Genomic DNA, 20005 nt, shown 5'->3' with positions numbered 1-20005 from the left:
GGCGCCTACTGTACATCACTCTGCCAATTTTTATATGTTATGCAACAGATTTGTTTGGAGAGATAAAGAAATGAATCATGCTCAGCCGGCATGAAACGCATGTAAATGATCGAGCATATTACCCTGTATTTCACGCAGTTACAGTAGCAAGCACTGTATGAATCATAATGTTTGGTACTGATGTTGGCTGTCTTGGGTTGACTGAGTTGTCTTACATTGTCGACAGCTGTATGGGTGAGTTTTCATGTCCTGGAGATGAAGAGAGTGGTACAGGAGATGACTGCTGCCTCTAGAATACACAGATTAGACTCTCTGTTGCTCCTCTCTGCCCTGTTTATTCTTCACACCTGAGCGGGCATACAAATAAACCTGCGGTGCTGCCACAGAATGCTCAAAACTCATGATGAATATTTCATTTTTTTCTGCAGCTGACTGACGAGCTTTTTCAAGGAGTAAAATCAGAAGGTCTCCAGAGACTTTTCTTGTGTGTGTGTGTGTGCACATAGCAGCCTCTGGCTAAAGAGGGGCTGTGCAATACTTGGCAGGTTGAAAAAAAAAAAAGGGTTCAGAGCTGGAGATAATTCTCCCTCCACTGTCTTCTTGCTTCAGATAATTTGTGAAATATTAGTTACAATGCCAGCAGTGCATTAATGCATCCTTTTTTAGCTCAGTGTCACCTGGTCATCTCTCCACATCGCAAAAACACACCTCAGCAGAATCCACTCCACATGTACATGGGATATCCCAGCACAATGTTACCACTCTAAAAGGACATACTGTATTCCAACTGCCCTTTTCTCCCTTTGTATCTTGTAAACGCTGAAAGAGAGAGAATTTAAAGGCATACTCAGAGTTTTAATTACAAAGTTCTTGTGTATAATGTGTAGATAATATATTGTTTTTGATCTTAACTTATAAGACAAGACAAAAACAGGACCAGGACTTGAGAAAACAAGTCCTAGTTTTGATCATATCGCAAGATTTCCATCAACAGATGGAGACTGCACAGTTCTCAAGGAATTGTAGATGATCACATTTCTGCTCTGAGTCCTTAAAGTGCTCAGAGAAATGCAAATTTGAACATCTTGCGGCAGGTAATATGATTGAAAGCTCCAGAAGAAGCTACTAAATAGACTGTGTGGGGAGATTCTCAGCTGCTGTTTCCTCCTGTTTTATTTCAGTTCTCGTTCCCACAGCTTGCATAGTTCTCACTTACTTTGCATAAGTAACCTGATGTGACTTTTTGGGTAATTTCAGTCCGTGTTATGACTCTCTATCTCACCACGCTGTAGTTATCATCAGTCATCAGTAAAAACCAGCAGTTGATAATCATTCACTATTTTCTGACATAGACTGTATTTAGCTTCATTCTGTACATTACTACTGAATACACACCTCAGTCAACTACAGCAACTGGGACATACTGCTGGTACAATGAAAACAATATTTCCATAATTACAAAAACATTATGTAAACTCTGTCATGGTTCTGCTATACTGCCCTTAAAGGCTGAATCTTAATTACTGCATTAAACCAGTGAACAAACCGCATGAATCATCACAGCGATAATGGAGTTGGAAGCTGAAATGAGCAACTCTGAGTCAAACGGCAATTGTTGTGCAACACTCACATGCTTCATTGTTAACACCCTTGACATCAAGTCATTAGTGATCTGCAGTGCAAGGACGTGACACATGCTTGGCATTTATATCAAACAACACATTTACATTGCGCTGACTGCTCCTTTTGACTTCTGCCCACGTGAAAACACTCCTACAAAGCCAATCTCTCCGTTGTCTCCCTAAAAACCACAGTTCACACACACGTTATTATCTTCGCTGCAGATCAGCGGGCCATTCACCAGGTCCTGGAGAAGGCAAACGAGGCCATGTGTGTATGTTTGACCAAGCCACGGAGTGTAAAGCAGTGGCTAAATCTCTGTAAGCAGGCCCTGGCATTGCTCCCCAATTGCCTGCCTGCTGTGTGGGCAGGGGCCTGGAGGGGACTAATCCCTTGGGATGGGTACGAGTCACACATGTTGATGTTTATGTGTGTGTTTATGTGCATGCAGAAGACCCAAGTTGCAGGATAAAGATGAGACCCTGTGACGGATTCAGAGAGCCCTCACTAATAACCCGTGATGCCTTCAATGCTTAACTAGCAGCCTTCACACAATGTCTTGGATGTTTCTTGGAGATGATGGGTGATGTTTTTGGAGGTTTGCCTCATACTGCACTGATCTGCATCTTACATAAGCTTGGTCTGCAGGAGATTGCGTCGGAGTGAGAGGCCTTTTGACCCCTTACATGCTGCTCGGTTTTTGCTAAAGTGGGCAGCGGCAGCGGTGGCGGTGAAAGTTGACATGCTGTTTCAGCCTTGTCAACCTGTGAGTGTGGATGGCTATGAGGGGCGAGACAGCTCTCCTGTCTGTTATCATGGCAGTTAAGGTGACCCGCATGCAGGCCTGGAGGCAGCGGGGGCAGCATCCGCTCTGCAGCTTCATAAGTCCTCCAACAAATTTGTAATTGCAAGACAACACAAGTGTAAAAGACACAGTTTGACATTTTTGGGGGAGATACACTGCCAGCTGTATTCATAGACTATTAAGTCAGATAATAGATAATTAAGTCAGTCCCATTCAATAACAAATTGATACCACTTACAAAAGCTTTAAAGGAATAGTTCTTTGTGAAATATGGTTACCGCTTTCTTGCCAAGAGTTGGATGAGAAGATTGATACCACTCTTAAACGTAAGAGTGGTATCAAGCTTCTCATCTAACTCTAAAGAAAGCAAATAAGTGTATCTTCAAAAATCTCAAACTATTCCTTTTACGTTTCTGTAGGTGGAATCATTGTCAGCTTACCGACACTGCTGCAAAATTTCAAATATCTTTAACTGAGATTTTCAAACAAACAACCTTGGATCTTACTCTTCTTTGTTTTATGGAGAAAACAGTTCCAGAAAAAAAATGGATAAAAGAGAAATTTTCTTGGTTAAAGGTGTATTTTCCCTTCCCCCTACATTACACTCAATTCAGATGTCATACTATATAAGCTACTGATATCAAAGTACAACATCTTCTCTCACATATTGATCTTTTTGTACATTTTCAAGTCCAGGGAATGAGTCCACAAAGTGACAGCTCCAGGTGACAACAGCTAACACCAAATAATAGGTGTGCAATGACACTTGAACTTCACCAATCACCAGCAGAGCATGCTGCAAGTCCAACACTAATAAGGGGTGTAGCTGAGACTAAATCCATGTCAGCTGAGCATTTTAAGCTGACATATACATTTGTGGAAAATTCATACTATACATAAAAGTGATGTGAATAACCAAAACAGCATATTAACCTAATGCTTTCCTGAATATACAGTGTATTTTTTTTTTTCTTATAATAGTAATTATTTTCGTTATAATGATCCCTGACTGCAGGACATATTTTACCCACATCTAATTTACTGCTGTCACACTGACAAAAAGGTCCCTTTTACATGATTCATTTCTAGTATGTACAGGTCTGTTTGTGTGAAGCAATTTTCTCAAGAGCAAAACGTACAAGCCATTATAATCTTGGCACAAAAAAACCTTTAGGCAACGAGAAATTATTTCATGGTTGTAGATTTGAGGATGGGTGCCCGTGAGCTGGAAGATCTATAACCTCAATTATTCAGCATGATATCAAAATGAGGATAGCAGGTAACTTGTAGGCCGGTTATTAAAGGGGCTGTGCTCGGGACCCAGAAAGATATTGGATTTGGTTTCATAACACAGCATTGGGATACGGGTGGTTTGTGTTGGGCTTGTTGTGAGTGGCATGATAGGGCTTGCCTCGGCGCACAAATCCTGTACGTTTGGTCACACGGCGACGCGCAAATAACGTGAAAGATTTCCGGACTCCAGGGTCCAGAGTGATCGATGAGCAGCTGTCTTGTGGGTGTTTCAAGGTGGGCAGTCGAAGCAGGAGCGACATGATCTTTTTACAGGCTGTTTGCACATGCAGTCCTCGGGAAAGTTAAAGGAGCCCGGTCTCATTGAGGGAGGATGAAGGGCGCAGAGTAGGAGAGCAGCTGGAAGCAAAAGGGAGCTGATGGTCCTCTCTCATCAGCGCGGCTTTTCTGCACTGAGGAGGAATTCATGCGGAGGGGGAGGCGCCCAAGCGAGGCGAGCAGCACGACTGCTGCCCGAATTTAACAATTAACCTTGATGAACACAGATTGGTTTCACTTAACAGGCGCAGGTGCGTGGAGTTTGCGATACGGCGCAGCTGAGCCACTCCACGTTTATGACTGGACACTGACGCATTTTATGCCAAACACAGAAACTACAGGGATAGAAGGATATTGCAGCTGATGTTTTTTTTTTTCTCACGGGACAGGATGCAGGTTGCAGCGGGAGCCCGTCCGACACTCATCATCTTGCAAAATCCGAATTCTGGAGCATTGTTAAATTGATTTGGAGACCTATATATCGGAATTTGACCGCCGTGTCATTGCTTAGCCTACCAGTCCCAGCAGCTAAAAAGGCATCTTCTCAACGGCGGAGACGAGAAGGAGAGAGAGAAAAAAAACCTGTCCGCCTCACTACTCTCCATCTGCGCCCTGGACGGCTTGAAATGAGGACCACATCCCGACTCTGTTCCGTGTGAAGAGGCAAGCGGGGCGGCAGTTTCTTCGGCTCTCAAGGACGCAAAAAAAAAAAAGTGGCCGCCGGCCGAGCTGAGAAGCATGGAGCGGGACGACACCGTGAGCGTGTCCAAAAAGACAATAATTGCGAAGATATTTAAAGTTCGCAAGAGGAGGGAGATGCTTTTCGTACAGGTGTGCTTTATCTGCAGTGTCCTCTTCGTGGCGTGGAGCATGTCGGCGCTGTTGACCAAGACAGGTGAGTGGGGGGAGAGACTGCTGAGATACATCGGGGGCACAGAGAGCTGAGGAGGGAGCGAAACGGCTCAGAAATCTGCAGTATAATCATACACCCGCAATATGGGTCCCACATGCACATCAATTAATTGTAATTATAGAGCTACCTCCAATCGATTACAGAAACAAATGAGCTGTAATGTCAAGGGCATGGGATCAGAACATAGTAGCCTATGTGTCTGTATTTTCAAAAAGGAGCAGGTCCGTCTTCCTGTCCAAAAAAAAAAAAAAACACATGCGATGCCTCTGATTGTGGATTTCCCCCAATTTAGGTGAAGTGTGCAGGTTGCATTAAAATGCAGTGAATAGTCTAGGATGTGTTTGGTGTTTATGGCCCATCACACTCAGTATAAAAAGTCAGCTGCACATGTTATTGTCAGGTTTTGTTTTTTTTTTTATTTCAATGTTGGGGTATACATGCGTCTGTTTGTCCGTATATGCCGCAGTGTGCGCGCTGTGGCAGCGGCACGTTTTTAATTTGAGAGGCAGGCTCATAATCACAGCACACGCACACCTCATGGTTCACACGCACATAATGATCGTAACCGAGCCCATAACGCTGTTTGGTTCTGGTTTGTTTGCGCTTCGCCTTTTTTTTCTTCCCAAATTGTGCTTTTTTTTTTTTTTTTTTTTGGCGCCAGGCGCATCGTCGGTCACACTACACCGGAGCTCAGGCTCGTGGTTAATGCTGGCATCATCGCGTGTGCCCCGGAGCTTCACACACACACACACACACACCATTGAACACACTGGATCACCTCAATCACTCCCGAGCATCATCACGCGTCCAGGTTCCGCATGGCGATCGAGGGATGCCGATTTTACGCAGAGGCCATTGATCCTCATTGAAAGAGGGGAGGGAGGAGGAAGAGGAGGAGGAGGAGGAGGAGGAGGAAGGGGGGGGCGTAAACACGGGGATGCTTTTTTGCTCTGCTGTATGTTGCAATATTCATAGTTGATGTCCGAGGTGTGCGCTGAACAAACGACTCAGATGACTGGTCATGCGTGATGCGTGTGATGCCCCATGCAGGCACACGCACACACACACTTCAAACAACATGCTCCCCTATGCACACGTCAAAACTCTTACCTCAGGCCCGTGCAAACACTGACACGCAGAGCATCCCACACGCCTCACACAAGGTTATGTAATCTAACGGCCAACCTTGACATTTTGCTGGTGAAGAATGATATCTGCCACACCACTGGGATCAGAGGTTAACTAGTCAAAACACACCCCAAGGACAGCACTCTTAATAGACGGGGAACATTAACACCATGCTCTTGCTTCCAACATGAATTTTGCAGTGTTTAGTTGAGCCACAGTGCAGGAGGAGACTTGCTGCTGCATTTAAATCATGAATTTTTTTGCATGTGTGCATGAAAGAGAAGAGTGGCTGGCTTGTTTGTTCCCCCCCGCCCCCCCCTCAAAGTGCTTCTAACCTTAAGCCCATCCCCAGACCCTCGTGCTATCTGTCCATCTGCAACCACTTAGGCCCCAGGGCTGGAAGCGGCTGTAAATTCACCACAACTGCCTGAATGTAGATCTCTAACGGATGTATCAGGAGTTTTATTAATTACATTAAAAACAACAAGAGGCTTAAAAGATTATTCTGGAATGATATCATACAGGCGAGTGCAAATCTCTTATCTCCAAAGGCAGGCTCTGGAAGCCAAAGTATGTCTCTCCCCCCCACCACCATCACCAACCCACCCCGTCCCCCTCACCAGTCACTAATGGCTTGCCTTTATTCATTTAATCAAGTTCGTATGACCCTCACAATGATTGTCATGTAGGGGTATGTGACAGAAGGCGTTTCTCATGAATTCCAGCTGTGGTTGACCAGCAGCAGCAACAGCAGGGGTGGTGGGATTCTCAAGGTGACACGCATGAGAGGTGTTTTGATGTGAGAGAAACAGAAATTCCCTCTGAACCCGTGAGACCCAAAGCTCACCATAATCAGATCTGTCTAATTGAATAGCTGCGGCCCCGCTCATCTTTCAGCCATCACAACAAGCATTTGTCATGTCACGGTAAAACCTGTGCCCTGTGTTTGCCACCCATTTGATTGATAGTAGTGTGGGGGGGGGAGTGTTGATGTGCTGAATGGTCCAGATGGATGGGATTTGATGTACTACTCCAGGGTTACATCTCCATAAAGAGGGGTGGGGCGCAACATGCTGTTGTGCATGACGATCCGGCTGTGTGTGTGTGTATGTGTGACGGAGCTCTGCATGGGGGAAGGGGGGGAGAACAGGTGTTTTTGAGAGGCAGGGCTCAGCTCTGACAGGTAGGTGCAGCGGGCTGACGGTGATAGCTGAAGGGGGGAGAGCACAGCAGGGGCAGCAGGGGGCTCGACAGGAGGCGGATACTCCATATAAGGGAGCATGCTCATAGCACAGGAAGATTGATGGATAGCTGTCCTTGGTCCATCTCCCTCCTGAGCTGATTGAACAGAGCTGGAGGATGACATTACCACAGGGCTATTGTCACCCACTCTTGCTCCCCTCTGCTTCTCACTACAGTGTGTTGGATATGCAGGAATCTGCCTTTTTTTTTTTATCCCATTTTAGTTAATTTTGTTTTGTTTCTGCTCAAAAATAGCCAAGTAGCTTTCCTGTCTCCTTCTAATGTTGTGTTAATACGCTGCATTTATCAGAATTTCAGGTTGGCTTTATGTATACAAAGCAATGTAACACATTCTTACAGATGCACCAATCTATAGAGCATCTTGAGGACACACACAGAACGTAAACCTCCACCAAAGCTGAGCAGTTCTAAACCTTGTGTTTACACCTTTTATCAGACCCTGAAGATGAGTTGATCTCTTGACCTCATACAGAGAAATTTTAATCAAATGTTAATTTTCTATTGGACCTGCACTAATGACTTTCATTGTCAATTAATCTATTTTTAAACTGTTTAGCCTATAGAATGTCAGAATAATGTAAAAAATAACAAATATATCAAAGTTTCATTGACATTAAACAGAAAAAAAATCATCAAATCCTCAAATTTCCTTGACAAACTGGAACCAGAGAATGTTTGCCATTTTTGCTTGATAAATGACAAACAGTTGACAGTTTTTCCTGTCAATCAACTAATCGATTTGATATACCGATTGTTTCAGCACTAGGCTTGTTGATTATTTGAGATCTTAGATCTAAGAATCGCATCACCACAGTCATTTCGTTGTGATCTGATTCTTGGCTCCAAGTCCCTGTCCACCAAATTCCACTGAAAATTTACAATGTGTTTGAGATTTCCTGCTGACAAATGAACAGCGGTTAATCAGGGAACCTTCAAGTTCTTTATGACACCAAAACTCTGATAAATCATCTTATTCTACATGTATGCTGACCAAAATGAGTCAAATGGGGGGACAAAGCGGCAAAAGTAGCATTATCCAGCAACATCATGCCTGTAACAGCCCTTATTTTACCCCAGTCTGCCTAGAAATACTGACAGAATTGCATCTCCGTTATTTTTTTCTTTCAGATGCTGGGCAGGGAGAGCACAGCACACTGAATGGCACACGCACACATGCACACACACATGCTTCCAGGAAACATAATAGAATCTGTGTTTGTTTTTATAGTTGTGGTCAAATGATTCCACACATAACTGCCAGGAGAAATTGCATTTAGATGGAGTGTAATGCACAATTTTCCAAATAATTAAAATGATCCACTATGTTCAAAGCTGTTGCGTAAATGTGAGCGTTCACAGCCTGTACCTTACATATAATTCTGTAATTGTTAGGTATGATAAAAGTGATTAAAAAGCCATCATTTGGCACAAAGTGTCCATATGTTTTTAATGGCCCTGACATTATTCTTCCTCTTAGCCCCATTTCTAAAAACCATCTTTAAGAGTAACATGATCTTAGCCCAGAGACTTAGAATTTGACAGAGATGATCTTAGCTTTCAGATGCTTTTGGGAAACGCTGCACTGGTTAGTGAGGAGGAACAGGTTTGAGCGATGACTGGAGGGTTTGGTCTTTTGGATTGGAAAGCTGTGGGAAGCAGCTGCAGTCGCCTTGTGTACAATCTGTTTGTCCAGTGCCTGCTGATCTTCAGGCTGTCTAACCATATATTGGATTGAAAGCCATTTAATGAAGACATTTCTGTGTCAGTACATTGAAGGAAAAAATAAGTGACGTTGTCTAGAAAATGAGGAATTTAATCCTGGATGTGGAAATGCACTTGGGGTTGATGTTGAAATTCACAAAAATTGATCTTATATTTGCCTGTTGCAGCTGGTTTTAGTAAAATAGCTCTGATAACATCCACTATACAATACAACATGTTGCTAGAGGTCTATACACTGTCTAAAAATGGCTTTTTAGGTCAGTATGCTTCAATGTATTACCCTTTAAAGTAATGGTTGTTTAAACCATTACTTCCTGAAAGAAGGGGAAAGTACCCTGCAGAGTCAGAGTGATCACACGGAAACGTTCACATGGTTGGAGACATTTACAAACACTGACATCATGTGAGTCTGCTGCTAAATAGGCTGTCTTTCACAACCATTGTGCAACCTACAACTAAAAGCCAGACAGATGTGGTCTGTTATAGATCAACTTGTATATGAATTAAACACAGGCTATCTCTCCTCAGAGTATTCCTTAGTGATTGACTCATAATTGTGTATACAGTAATAGTTTTTTAACTTCCTGCAATAAAGTTACTGCTTTGTCGACTCCAAATTGCGTCTGTATGGCGACATTTTATGAAAATTACAAGTTTAAAACGCTGCTCGGCTGGTTGGTGTGTTTTTACATAATAGATTTGGGATTGCAGTCTTTTATGTCCTCATTACAGAGGCTTAAGAGCAGTTTAATGAAAAATGAAACTTGTACGCTCCTCCTCCCCACTCTCACCCCAAAACAGAAATGGCACAGCAGCTGCATTTTGATGTGTTATTGCCGCCATCTGATGAAAATGGCATATCTAAACTTTTTAAGGGATTAGGAAAAGCAACCTTGTTTGGATTAATGACCGTGATCATGATCATAGATTTTTTTGGGTCATGAAACATGCTCTGCAGCAGCGGCCATGATAGTTTTGGTTGCTGTGTTGTTGTTTTTTTTGTTGTTGTTGTTTTTTTTTTTGTTTTTTTTAAATGTGCAAAATGGAGTTACTCGAAAAAAATAAAGACTTTCAGATTTGTCCCAAAACATCTTTAATGTTAACCTCTTAATATGTTGTGTACTGTAGACTTGCATATTTGGCTACAAGCTTAGATACTATATGTATGTGAATGTATGATAAGCTGTTGAAAGCTGTTTGTGTTGTGTTTGCAGGCCATGGGATGATAGTGGAGGGCCATCCAAACCATGAACACTGGGGAAGACGGCTAATGGCTTCAGCAATGGACAATGAAACGGAGAAGAACTGTTCAGAGCCAGGTAAGCTGTTCTGTGAAATTAAACCTGCACTAATCAGTATTTTTATATTAACAATGAATTAAATGTGTAATATGAAAGAGGTACTTGTAGCGATGAATGCTCAGCCCTATGCAGTGTTTTAGTGTCTTTAAGCTCATTGTTTTGGTTTTGCAGCCCACAACTTCACTGTTTCGGTTCACTCTCACCGCTCTTACGTTTGTCATGTGACCTGAAACATGACTCCAAATGAATGCTAATGTTGCTCCGTGTCTGCTGGATGTGTAAATATGCATTTTCTAACACATTAGTCATAGCAACCTAACATGAAAATAGTGTGTGTACAGCTTGTTCCACTGTCCCCAAAGGGCCAAAAAAATCAATGAGTACTTTTTTTAAATGAGACATTTCGTGCTGAGCATACAGTCAAGATGTCCTTACTGAGTCAAAAAACACAAGACCAAGACAAGCCCAAAACAAATTTTCAGACTCATTAAGCCATGAAAATTCTTTTTAAATGTAAAAATGTAGATTCTCAAGATATTTAATGCTCTTTGTGCAATAGCTTAGAATTGATCAAATAATGCACAGGGCATGACTAATGCAAACCTTTAAATACGCATGTATCTATAAGTGAACTCTATTTAAGGGGATGTAGTGTTCAGGAAATATATCAATAAAATGGTTGGAAAAACTTGAACATCCAATACTTATGGAGTTTGTGTTTATATGCTGCGTTATTTCACCTCCTCGTTGGGTTTATATTGCTCTGACTTTTTTAGATCACTTCCGCTGCAATAAACACTGAAAGGGCTATTAAAGGGGTCGGGTATTGATTATGTTACAGAATCTTTGGTACATTTAAAGGAAGCAGCATTCTCTATAATTAGTTATACTGGATTGTATGCTGACACTTCCACTGACACTGCTGACATCTGCATCAAGCCATTAAAACCTGAAAGCTAAGTTGTTGTTTTTTTTATGAAATTATTGATCGAAGTGTAATTTGTTTGTCATTTCCATCTGATTTGAATTGACTCAGTCTGTGTTTTGTCTGGCATGGCATTAATGCTGCTAAGGTTAAAGGTTTAGTCCCATTTGGTCACTTTTGTGATAAATGTATGTAGCTCTGGTCATGTGATTATTAAGGAGGATTTTTAAGCTCCATGAATAATTATCTTACTAAATAGGATGCAGCTCAGTTTTGAGGCTTGTTTTACTGTTTGTATTTGACTAGCATACAGAGGATGACACCAGGGCACAGACAATTTGGAGGTAATTTGAAGTGTTAAATTTCCTGTTGACTGTGGCATCACAGTGGGCACTAACTGGCTATTACTTCATTACTGGTCACAGCGGGCAGAATCCCTCAGGGATTAGTGAACTCACTGGTGCTGAAACCAGCTATTTTATATATAAACAAGCAAAGCAAATACTATTTGTGCACCCCTGACATTGAATGTAAACTTTTTTTTTTCAGAGTCACAGCAGGGTCCTATTGAAATGAGTGCCAAATGACAAGATTATGTGCTGGAAGTTTTCCTCCTAATCCTCAAGGATTACCTTTTTTTCACCCCCCTTTTCAAATGTCTTCTGCACTGGAGGCACCAGACTGTACTTACATTCCACACATTTCTCATCGGCTCTAGTCCTCCTCCCTTTTATCCCACCACTGTTCTGCCTTGTCAGTGTGAGCTGATCATATGACTGTTGTTGCGTCTTGATCTTGTGAATAATCCTTCCATAGACGCACACTTCAGGCACATTAGCTGGTTGCTCTGTTCTAACCAGTATGAGTGGTTCTGATTATTACAGTGCATGACTATTATATATATATGCAAAATATTTTTTTTACTACTTTGGTATTGCCTTTACAATATATTACACTGCAAAACCAGCATTTTGAACAAGTCATTAAGGCATTTAATATGTATTTGTTCCTGTGGCTATAATCAACATTTTCACATGACTATGTATGTGTGACTCGTGGTGACAAACCCAGAAACAATTATCACCTGACTCTACAATTCCCCTCAGCTCTATGGAGTGTTTTTTAGCATCTTTGAGCTCCTTGCTTTGGTTTCCTGACCAGCAACTTTGTTTGCAGGAAACTGTTTTCAGTGGAAAAAGCACTAAAATTCACTGTACGCTACTGTCCAGCACCAAACAGCAGACCAAAAAAGTTGGCCACTAGCTTGCGAATGTAGTGGAGAGCCAGATATTTCCCTCAGCAGTTAACAACCAAAAACAGAGCTAAAGGTAGTGTGAATATTGGTCTTATATTTGCCAGGTGGAAAAAAAAAAAAACACAACTCCAAATGAATGTTAATGTTGCTCTCTCTCTGTTGGATGTGTTACAGTAACACACAACTGAACAAGCTACTATACTAACTTAACAGTTAATAGGTCAGTGTTGTGTTTACAGCTTCATGTGCCCCAAGTGACCAGAAAAAGATCAGGTTTAAGGAATTTTCTGTAGAAATGAGTCTTAGTATAATAAACCAAGAAGAGGGAATAAATCAAATCAGTGCACAAGTATCAAGAAAATCACTCATAATTCTTGAAAAGTCTCCAGCTCATTTTGTTTTCTGTGTAATAAAATTACGCAGCTGGTGTTTTACACTTGTTTCAGAAAAGATGAATAAAATGAACTGTTACAGTGACAATATTTTAGTGGTATACATGACTGTGAGCTAACATAAACAGAGAAACCCAATTAAACAACTAGTCTTGTCTGAAACTAGTCTTTTATGTAAAGGTGGTTGAGAGCAGGGAAGCATTGAATGACTGCATATCGCACTTGTCAGGGGGAATTTTTGCTATTGAAACAAAATTCCATCAGGGAGACAAGGAAGTACAAATACGACTGTCTCTGAAAGAATCAAAAATACTACTCTCAGTGAGGTGCACGTATGTATCACAATCTGTGTGTTTCAGAGTCTCTGTGCAGTTGTTTGTTCAGAGCTGATGATCCAGCAGTGGACCAGCGATACCATTGGACTGCACCCCTCCAGGGAAAAGCACTAACCGTGGATGAACCCAGGCTAGATTGAATGAGAATTTATTATTGGAGGCTTATTGGAGGAGTGTGTGCAACATCTGAAGCTCCGTTTTAATTAGGCTGCTGTTTGTGGGCTGCATAGATTATACTCAGCCAGCTTTGGTCTCTCTTCCTCCTCTTCATCATTATTTCTGTGATCAGTGAGGGAGTCTTTCTGGGTTCATGGCTTGGTAATGTTGTTTTCCTTGTCCTGAAACTAAGGCTAAGCCATTCATCATAAGTGTCTCTTTTATTGGCCATTCAGCAGTGGTGGAAAGGAATTAAGTACATTTACTTAAGTACTGTACTTGAATACAGTTTTGAGGTACTTGAACTTGGGTATTTCCATTTGATGCTACTTTGTACTTCTGCTCCACTACTTTTCAGAGGGATATATTGTACTTTCTACTCCACTACTTTTGACAGCTTTAGTTACTTTCCAGATGAAGATTTGACACAATGGATAATATAACAAGCTTTTAAAATACAACACATTGTTAAAGATGAAACCTCCAACCTTTTTGGCTTTTGACATCTTACAAAAAGCAGTGTTCAGATGTCTGAGTTGTTAACAGCTCCATCAAATAGTGATTTTTCCCTCTAAACTTCTCACATGGTTTCATTTCAATAAATGTTCAAATGATCCGATATTTCACCAAAAATCAAAGATTAGAGAAAAAGTACAAAAACTGAAAACAGATTTATGTATCATAACTTTGTTTTTTCTTCTTTCTTCTCCCAGTAATCATCTCACGACCTCTCAGATTTATCTGGTGACCCTTTGGAGGGACCTGACCCCTAGGTTGGGAACCACTGGACTAAACAAGCTAATTGTATATAAAGTAGTTGAAACTAGCTCCACCTCCAGCAGCTACAACAGTAACGTGCTGCTTACACACTGATGCTTTAGTATTAATAATCTAATGATGTCATATATAATAATAATATATCAGTCAGAGGGACCAAACCACTACTTTTACTGCAATACTTTAATTACATCAAGCTCATAATACTTATGTACTTTTACTGAAGTAGATTTTTCATGCAGAACTTTTACTTGTAATGAAGTATTTTCACATTGCTGTAATGGTACTTTTAGTTGAGTATAGGATCTGAATACTTCCTCCTCTATTGCCATTTAGTAATAACACCTGGAAAACACAAGATGCTGTCCAGACTGTTTGGTGCGCTCCTGCTTGATTACAATGCATGCTTGTAATCTACAAAGAACTAAACCACACTGCACTGCAAGAGGCCAATAGAGCCTCTGAATACTCTTTATTTAAGCATCACATGCTGACCTTAAGTCATGCCACCCCTTGAGGTGCATTTCCCCCTGCATCAATCCCATGGTGAAAGGAACTAATGCACTTGCACTTTTTCCACCTACATTTGGCAAGTTGCAATAACTCTGGAGCAAAAACAATGGCTGTTTTATTTCAGAATTAAAATGTTTCATGTGCTATCCCAGGCTGTGTGAGGAGGGATCTGTTTGCTGAGGAAAGATGACATGAGGTTCGCTCAGGGACACAGAATATAACACAGAATACTGTGGAGCATACAAAATCGGAGAGTGGGCAGAGCGCTGTGCTTAATATTCTGTAGGAGGAATAATTTGCCTTTAATAAAGGTGCTGCTAATACCATATATTGAAAACTTCCCCTTGAGTGGCATAATTGGGCTTGTAAAAGTAGAGTGCAGTGCAAAAAGTTGAAGTGAACAACAAAGTTAGTATGGCTATGAATTAATCTCACAAGATTCAATTGTGTTTTTAGATATTTAACACTAATCTGCTCCATAAACGGGGGTATGAGATGTAGTGTGGGTGAGGAGGAACTGTGTTACTCTGGCCTGCAGGTACTGCAGTGTGTTGATTTGGTATAAATGTTTGTCAGTGAGTAGAGTGTGAGTTCAACGGTTGGCTAGAACAAAAAAGCAGGATTTTAGGCAAACAAGGGGATGGACGATACTGAGTGTTTTTTTTCAAGGGGAACAGGCAGGAAACTTGGCGGCGACATGAGGGCAAAGCTGCCAGCGAGTAGCGGCCAGTCCATGTTGGAATGCAGGTTCGTCAACTCCAGGGAAACACCAGAAGGAGGCTTTTTAAAAGGGAATTACACAAGCGGGGATTATGCTGCTGTGCATAATGGAAACTGACCTCGCTTTTGCTTCTCGCTCGCATGCCAGTGGTGGAACAATGCAGCGGAGAGAGGGGAGCGCAGGCACGAGCACCTGCACAGAGCACTTTCCGCGCTGTGCAGTTCAAACACGCCTGACCTCTTTCTGTATTTATTCATTCACATTCTGTTCTGCTTCAGATTTGCTGGCTTTTTGTTATTCATACATTTTCATTCTGATCTGCTTTCGGCTAGCATGGAGTACTTTTTAATTAACACTGAGACTAGGAAGCACATTTCACCCGGTTTAAAGGCAGTTCTGTTGTGCCTTTTGTTGTGGATCCATACCTCGGCCTGAGGGAGTTGTTTACCTAGTTCTCCTGTGCACAATAAATACATACGTTTCACAGTGGTGTCCCCTTTAGGTTATTGAACCTTCTGGTCCATCAACTTAGCCTCTTTCAACCACTCACTCTCATACACACAAATGCATAAATGCTGAAGGGAATTCATGCTAAAAGTAGAAGTGTAATAGGTATGCGAGTGTGTTCATGCAGGTAACATTGCATGTGTTTAAGTGCTTACATGACCATGTGAGAGCAGCTGTACATGTGATGTTTGAGCATGTGAAAGTATTGACCTAACAAGAGGATAATGGTGTGTGGGTTGGGTGGGTGTGTGCGTGTGTGTGTTTTGGGTGAACCAAGCTCCACAATATTCATAACGTATGGTTTGTTTTTGACCTAGAGATTTTCCCATAAGGCAAGTTGTGATGCTGTCGTCATGTTTACAAGAATGGCTGCTGTCAGTCACAAGCGAGTGATGCTACACACTGCTGGAGCAAGCCAATTATCTAATGCACTAATAATGATACAGAGTTATCAGTATCCTCTGAAGAATCTCTTGAATATTGTACTGAAGTGTCAATTGTGTTCTGTTAATGACTTGGCTGGTCTGTTGGTCGATGAGCGGGCTGGGCTGTGACAGAAGGTAGCACCGGGCACTCTGCCAAAACATCTTGCTCACATCATAATATTTTTATTCAGCTGTATAATATGTGACGGCACAGTGTTTTGCCCAATCAAAATGATCTATTTTAAGATTCCTCAGTTGTAGACCACAAAATTTTAGAAAAAAACAACAACAAAAAAACCCGTTTACCTTCGCATGGCTTTATCCCAGTAATATTTGGATGTTTTGCCCAGGCCACCGCAGTAGTGTTGTTGAAGACTGGCCTGCAATGTGCACTGTCCTGCCAGTCGTCCCCTCTCTGGGACAACAGACGGCACCCGATACTGAGCTCCATTATGTAACAGCACCATAATAACTGGAATATTACCAGATTATGGAATAATAATTGCACAAATGTAAAGGATGGCTGGCATGCTCTGGCTTTAATACGTCAATAAATTAAGGCTATCTGAGAGGATTTTTGCATATTAAACAAGACTTAAAGAGGTTAGACTAGGGATAGTTTGACATTATGGGAAATATGCTTTTTTTTTGCTTTCTTATTGAGAGTTTAATAAGAATTATACTACTCATGTCTGTATGGTAAATATTAAATTACAACCAGCAGCCGGTTAGCTTAGCACAAGGACTGGAAACGGGAGAACCAGCTAGCCTGGCTCTGTCCAAAGGTAACAAAATCCACCTACCAGCAGCTCTAAATTTCACTAATTAACACGCTATAACTCATTTGTTTATCCATACGAAAAAGTGTCACTGAGAGCCAGGCTAGCGCTTTCCAGTGTTTTTGCTAAGTTAAGCTAACCAGCTACTGGCTGTAGCTTCATATTTACCGTACAGGCAATGAGTGTGTTATCAAGCTTCATATTTAAAGGTGCCGTGTGTAGAATTTAGTGGCATCTAGCAGAATGGACTTGGCAGAAATGGAATATAATATTCATAAGTATGTTTTAATTAGTGTATAATCCCATGAAAATAAGAATTGTTGTGTTTTCGTTAGATTAGAATGAGCCCTTTATATCTACATAGGGAGCGGGTCCTCTTCCATGGAGCCGGCCATGTTGCACCACCATGTTTCTAAAGTAGCTCAGAGTGGTCAAACCAAACACTGACTCTAGAGAGGGCCTTTTGTGTTTTTTCACAGCCACTATAGGTTCCCCTTCACACATGGAAGTGGAAGGAGCAGAGTTTTCTGTTGGTTGCAATCTGCAACCTCACTGCTAGATGCCACTAAGTATTATATACTGGTCCTTGAACTCTTGGTAAGAAGGCAAATCAGTTTATTTCGCAAAATGGTGAACCATTCCTTGCCTGTGTAGAGACAATATTTTAAAATGACTGAATGTAGAATTGATTTTGATTTTGTGAATTGTGTAGCAGTGCAACAACAAATCAAAGAAACTAATGGTGCACCCTTGTTTGTGCCACATAGAATAAAAGCAGGAGTTTGAAGTAACTAGGTCTAACTGACCATGGTTTAGTCAATAATGGCCTTCGTAGCATTAATGTGGACTGTGGCAGCACTGCGTCTCATAAAATCCTCCAACACTTCTTGTGAGGACTCTGTGTGGACTTGTAATTACTTCTGGGGTTGATAAGATGAGGGAATGGGTGTTGGACAGACACATGAACAAAAGTGTTGCCAGTAATTTCTTGCATAAGCGGCACAGTCAGGTGTCCAAACAGAGAATCCAGGGTTTATTTATAGATTTGTAGCTTAGCTTCTGGAGAGGACTTGTATTTTTTTTTGCCTCCTGCCTTCCGTGCCAGTCCAGACGTTCCTCTTTCACGCTCTCCCTCCCTCGTTCCCTCCAAAAAGGACAGCAGTCACATGCAAACACAAGAACAGCAGGATACATGCAAGTTTGTTTTTTCAGACTTTTACAATCACCAAATCTTTGCCCAGCAGAATAGATTTGTTATGGAAGAAGCTTGCTTGGCGCCATTCATGTTACACATATTTACATGAAGATTTAGAATTTCTGGCCGAACTGTTAATAAACTGGCTCACATCATTTGATTCAAGATGCCAAATATTTATGTACCAATTATAACTCCTAGTTATTTTCTAATATTTTTACCAATTATTTCCATTATAGATGATTCTATTCATTGTTTTGAAATAAATGATATTGTAATTATCAATCATGTATTGTATAAAGTCTCATGATGACTGATCATGTAACAAAAAATTAAGTATTCAAGCAGCCTCGTCAAATTCATGAAGCTCTAATCAACAAATGGTTGGCCATTTGTGCTCACTAAACTTTAAAGATTAAATTTGCAAATCATTTTCTGTCAGTTAATTATTTCGCAGGGTAGAATGAGGTGCCTTCTCCAATTTATTTCTCCCATTTCTGTCAAAATTACATTTCCCTGCTTCCATGAAGATACATATTATTTATGATTCTCATCATTTGAGATGCATTGCTTAAGCAATCTGTCTGTTGTCCTCCCGTGTGTACATATCGTCCTGTCCTTGTGTGGGAAATGGCTGTGGAAGCATGTTCATGTCTGGTTTGACCTCCGCAGTGAAGAGACGCAGACGAACCCTGCAGACGCTGTCTAGTTGAATGTTTACAGGGACTGGGAGGTGACCCCTGCTTGCCTGTCATCTCTGCCTTCCCAGTGCCGGCGTCCTTTAAACACCTTTGTGATCACCAACTTTTAACAAACTCTCAGTCAGAGCTGATTGTACACAGTGGTAAGGAGGCTAAACAAGTAACTAGATTGCTATGCCATTTTAATTATTGGTCAGTGACAGACCTGCAGGTTTGGTGGCTGAACATGGAAGCAAGATGTGTATGGTCTTGGACAGCAAGAAAATTTAAACTTGCTTTACTGAGACACTTTTGTATGGTCTTGTGTTTTTCAGGACAGGCAACTTTCTGCAGCTTGAATAACGTATGTGTGTGAGGTTGTTTGTCCATGAGGTATCAGTAGGAGTTCAGCCTTCTGTACTGGCATCAGTTTGTTTTCAGTCACCTCTGAGGCCACAGCTGACAAATCCTGTAATTGATTGTGCCTTTGCTTGAGGCAGTCGGCTTTGCGACACGTTTCATTCAGCACATAAACCTGTCAGAAATGAAATGAGCTAAAGCCGCCTGCCACAGTCAACGTTGCTATAAGATTCCAATGTCAGCCAGGTGTTTTCCAGCTTCTCATTTTATATTAAGGTCATAATCTATGTTACTCATATATTCAAGTTTTTATTATTGTGTCCTCTAATCTTATCAGTTGCATTTACTGTCATGAAGTCAGTCAGAACACTGCAGTGTTGGCAGTGAGATACCAGAAGTCTTACAAATCAAGGTCGGATTAATTTGTGCCCTACAGCTAGAAATGGTACTGTAGTGTATATGTGTGTGTGTGTGTGTCTCATTACTCTTTGTTCAGTTGCAAATGTAATGTGTTAAATGATACATGGACTTAACAGAGATATAAAAAGGTTCTACATTTCCATATGTGATGTAATTGAATGAAATCCAGGAGGCATGCAGATGATCAAGACTATATCCTGAGGATATTTGGTTTGCCTGTGCAGTGTTCCAAATGCTGCGCTTA

General features: G+C 41.3%; 1 protein-coding gene across 2 annotated transcripts in view; it reads left to right on the top strand.

Annotated features, from left to right (window-relative positions):
* Nucleotides 1–3453: 3453 nt before the first annotated feature.
* slc24a4b (solute carrier family 24 member 4b) overlaps nucleotides 3454–20005 on the top strand; it is a 36056-nt gene continuing 19504 nt past the window's right edge. The window contains exons 1-2 of one of the 2 annotated variants that reach the window (XM_042390592.1): nucleotides 3454–4889; nucleotides 10235–10339. In XM_042390592.1, the coding sequence (XP_042246526.1) occupies nucleotides 4733–4889; nucleotides 10235–10339 (262 nt within the window). In that variant the 5' untranslated portion in view covers nucleotides 3454–4732. The remainder of the gene's footprint in view (nucleotides 4890–10234; nucleotides 10340–20005) is intronic. The other variant, XM_042390591.1, reaches the window with a different exon arrangement.

The sequence above is a fragment of the Thunnus maccoyii genome, chromosome 17 (genome assembly GCF_910596095.1).
Source record: "Thunnus maccoyii chromosome 17, fThuMac1.1, whole genome shotgun sequence".
NCBI classification, from domain to species: Eukaryota; Metazoa; Chordata; class Actinopteri; order Scombriformes; family Scombridae; genus Thunnus; species Thunnus maccoyii.
The sequence above is the reverse complement of the archived record's forward strand: the minus strand, read 5'-3'. Positions and strand labels throughout refer to the sequence as shown.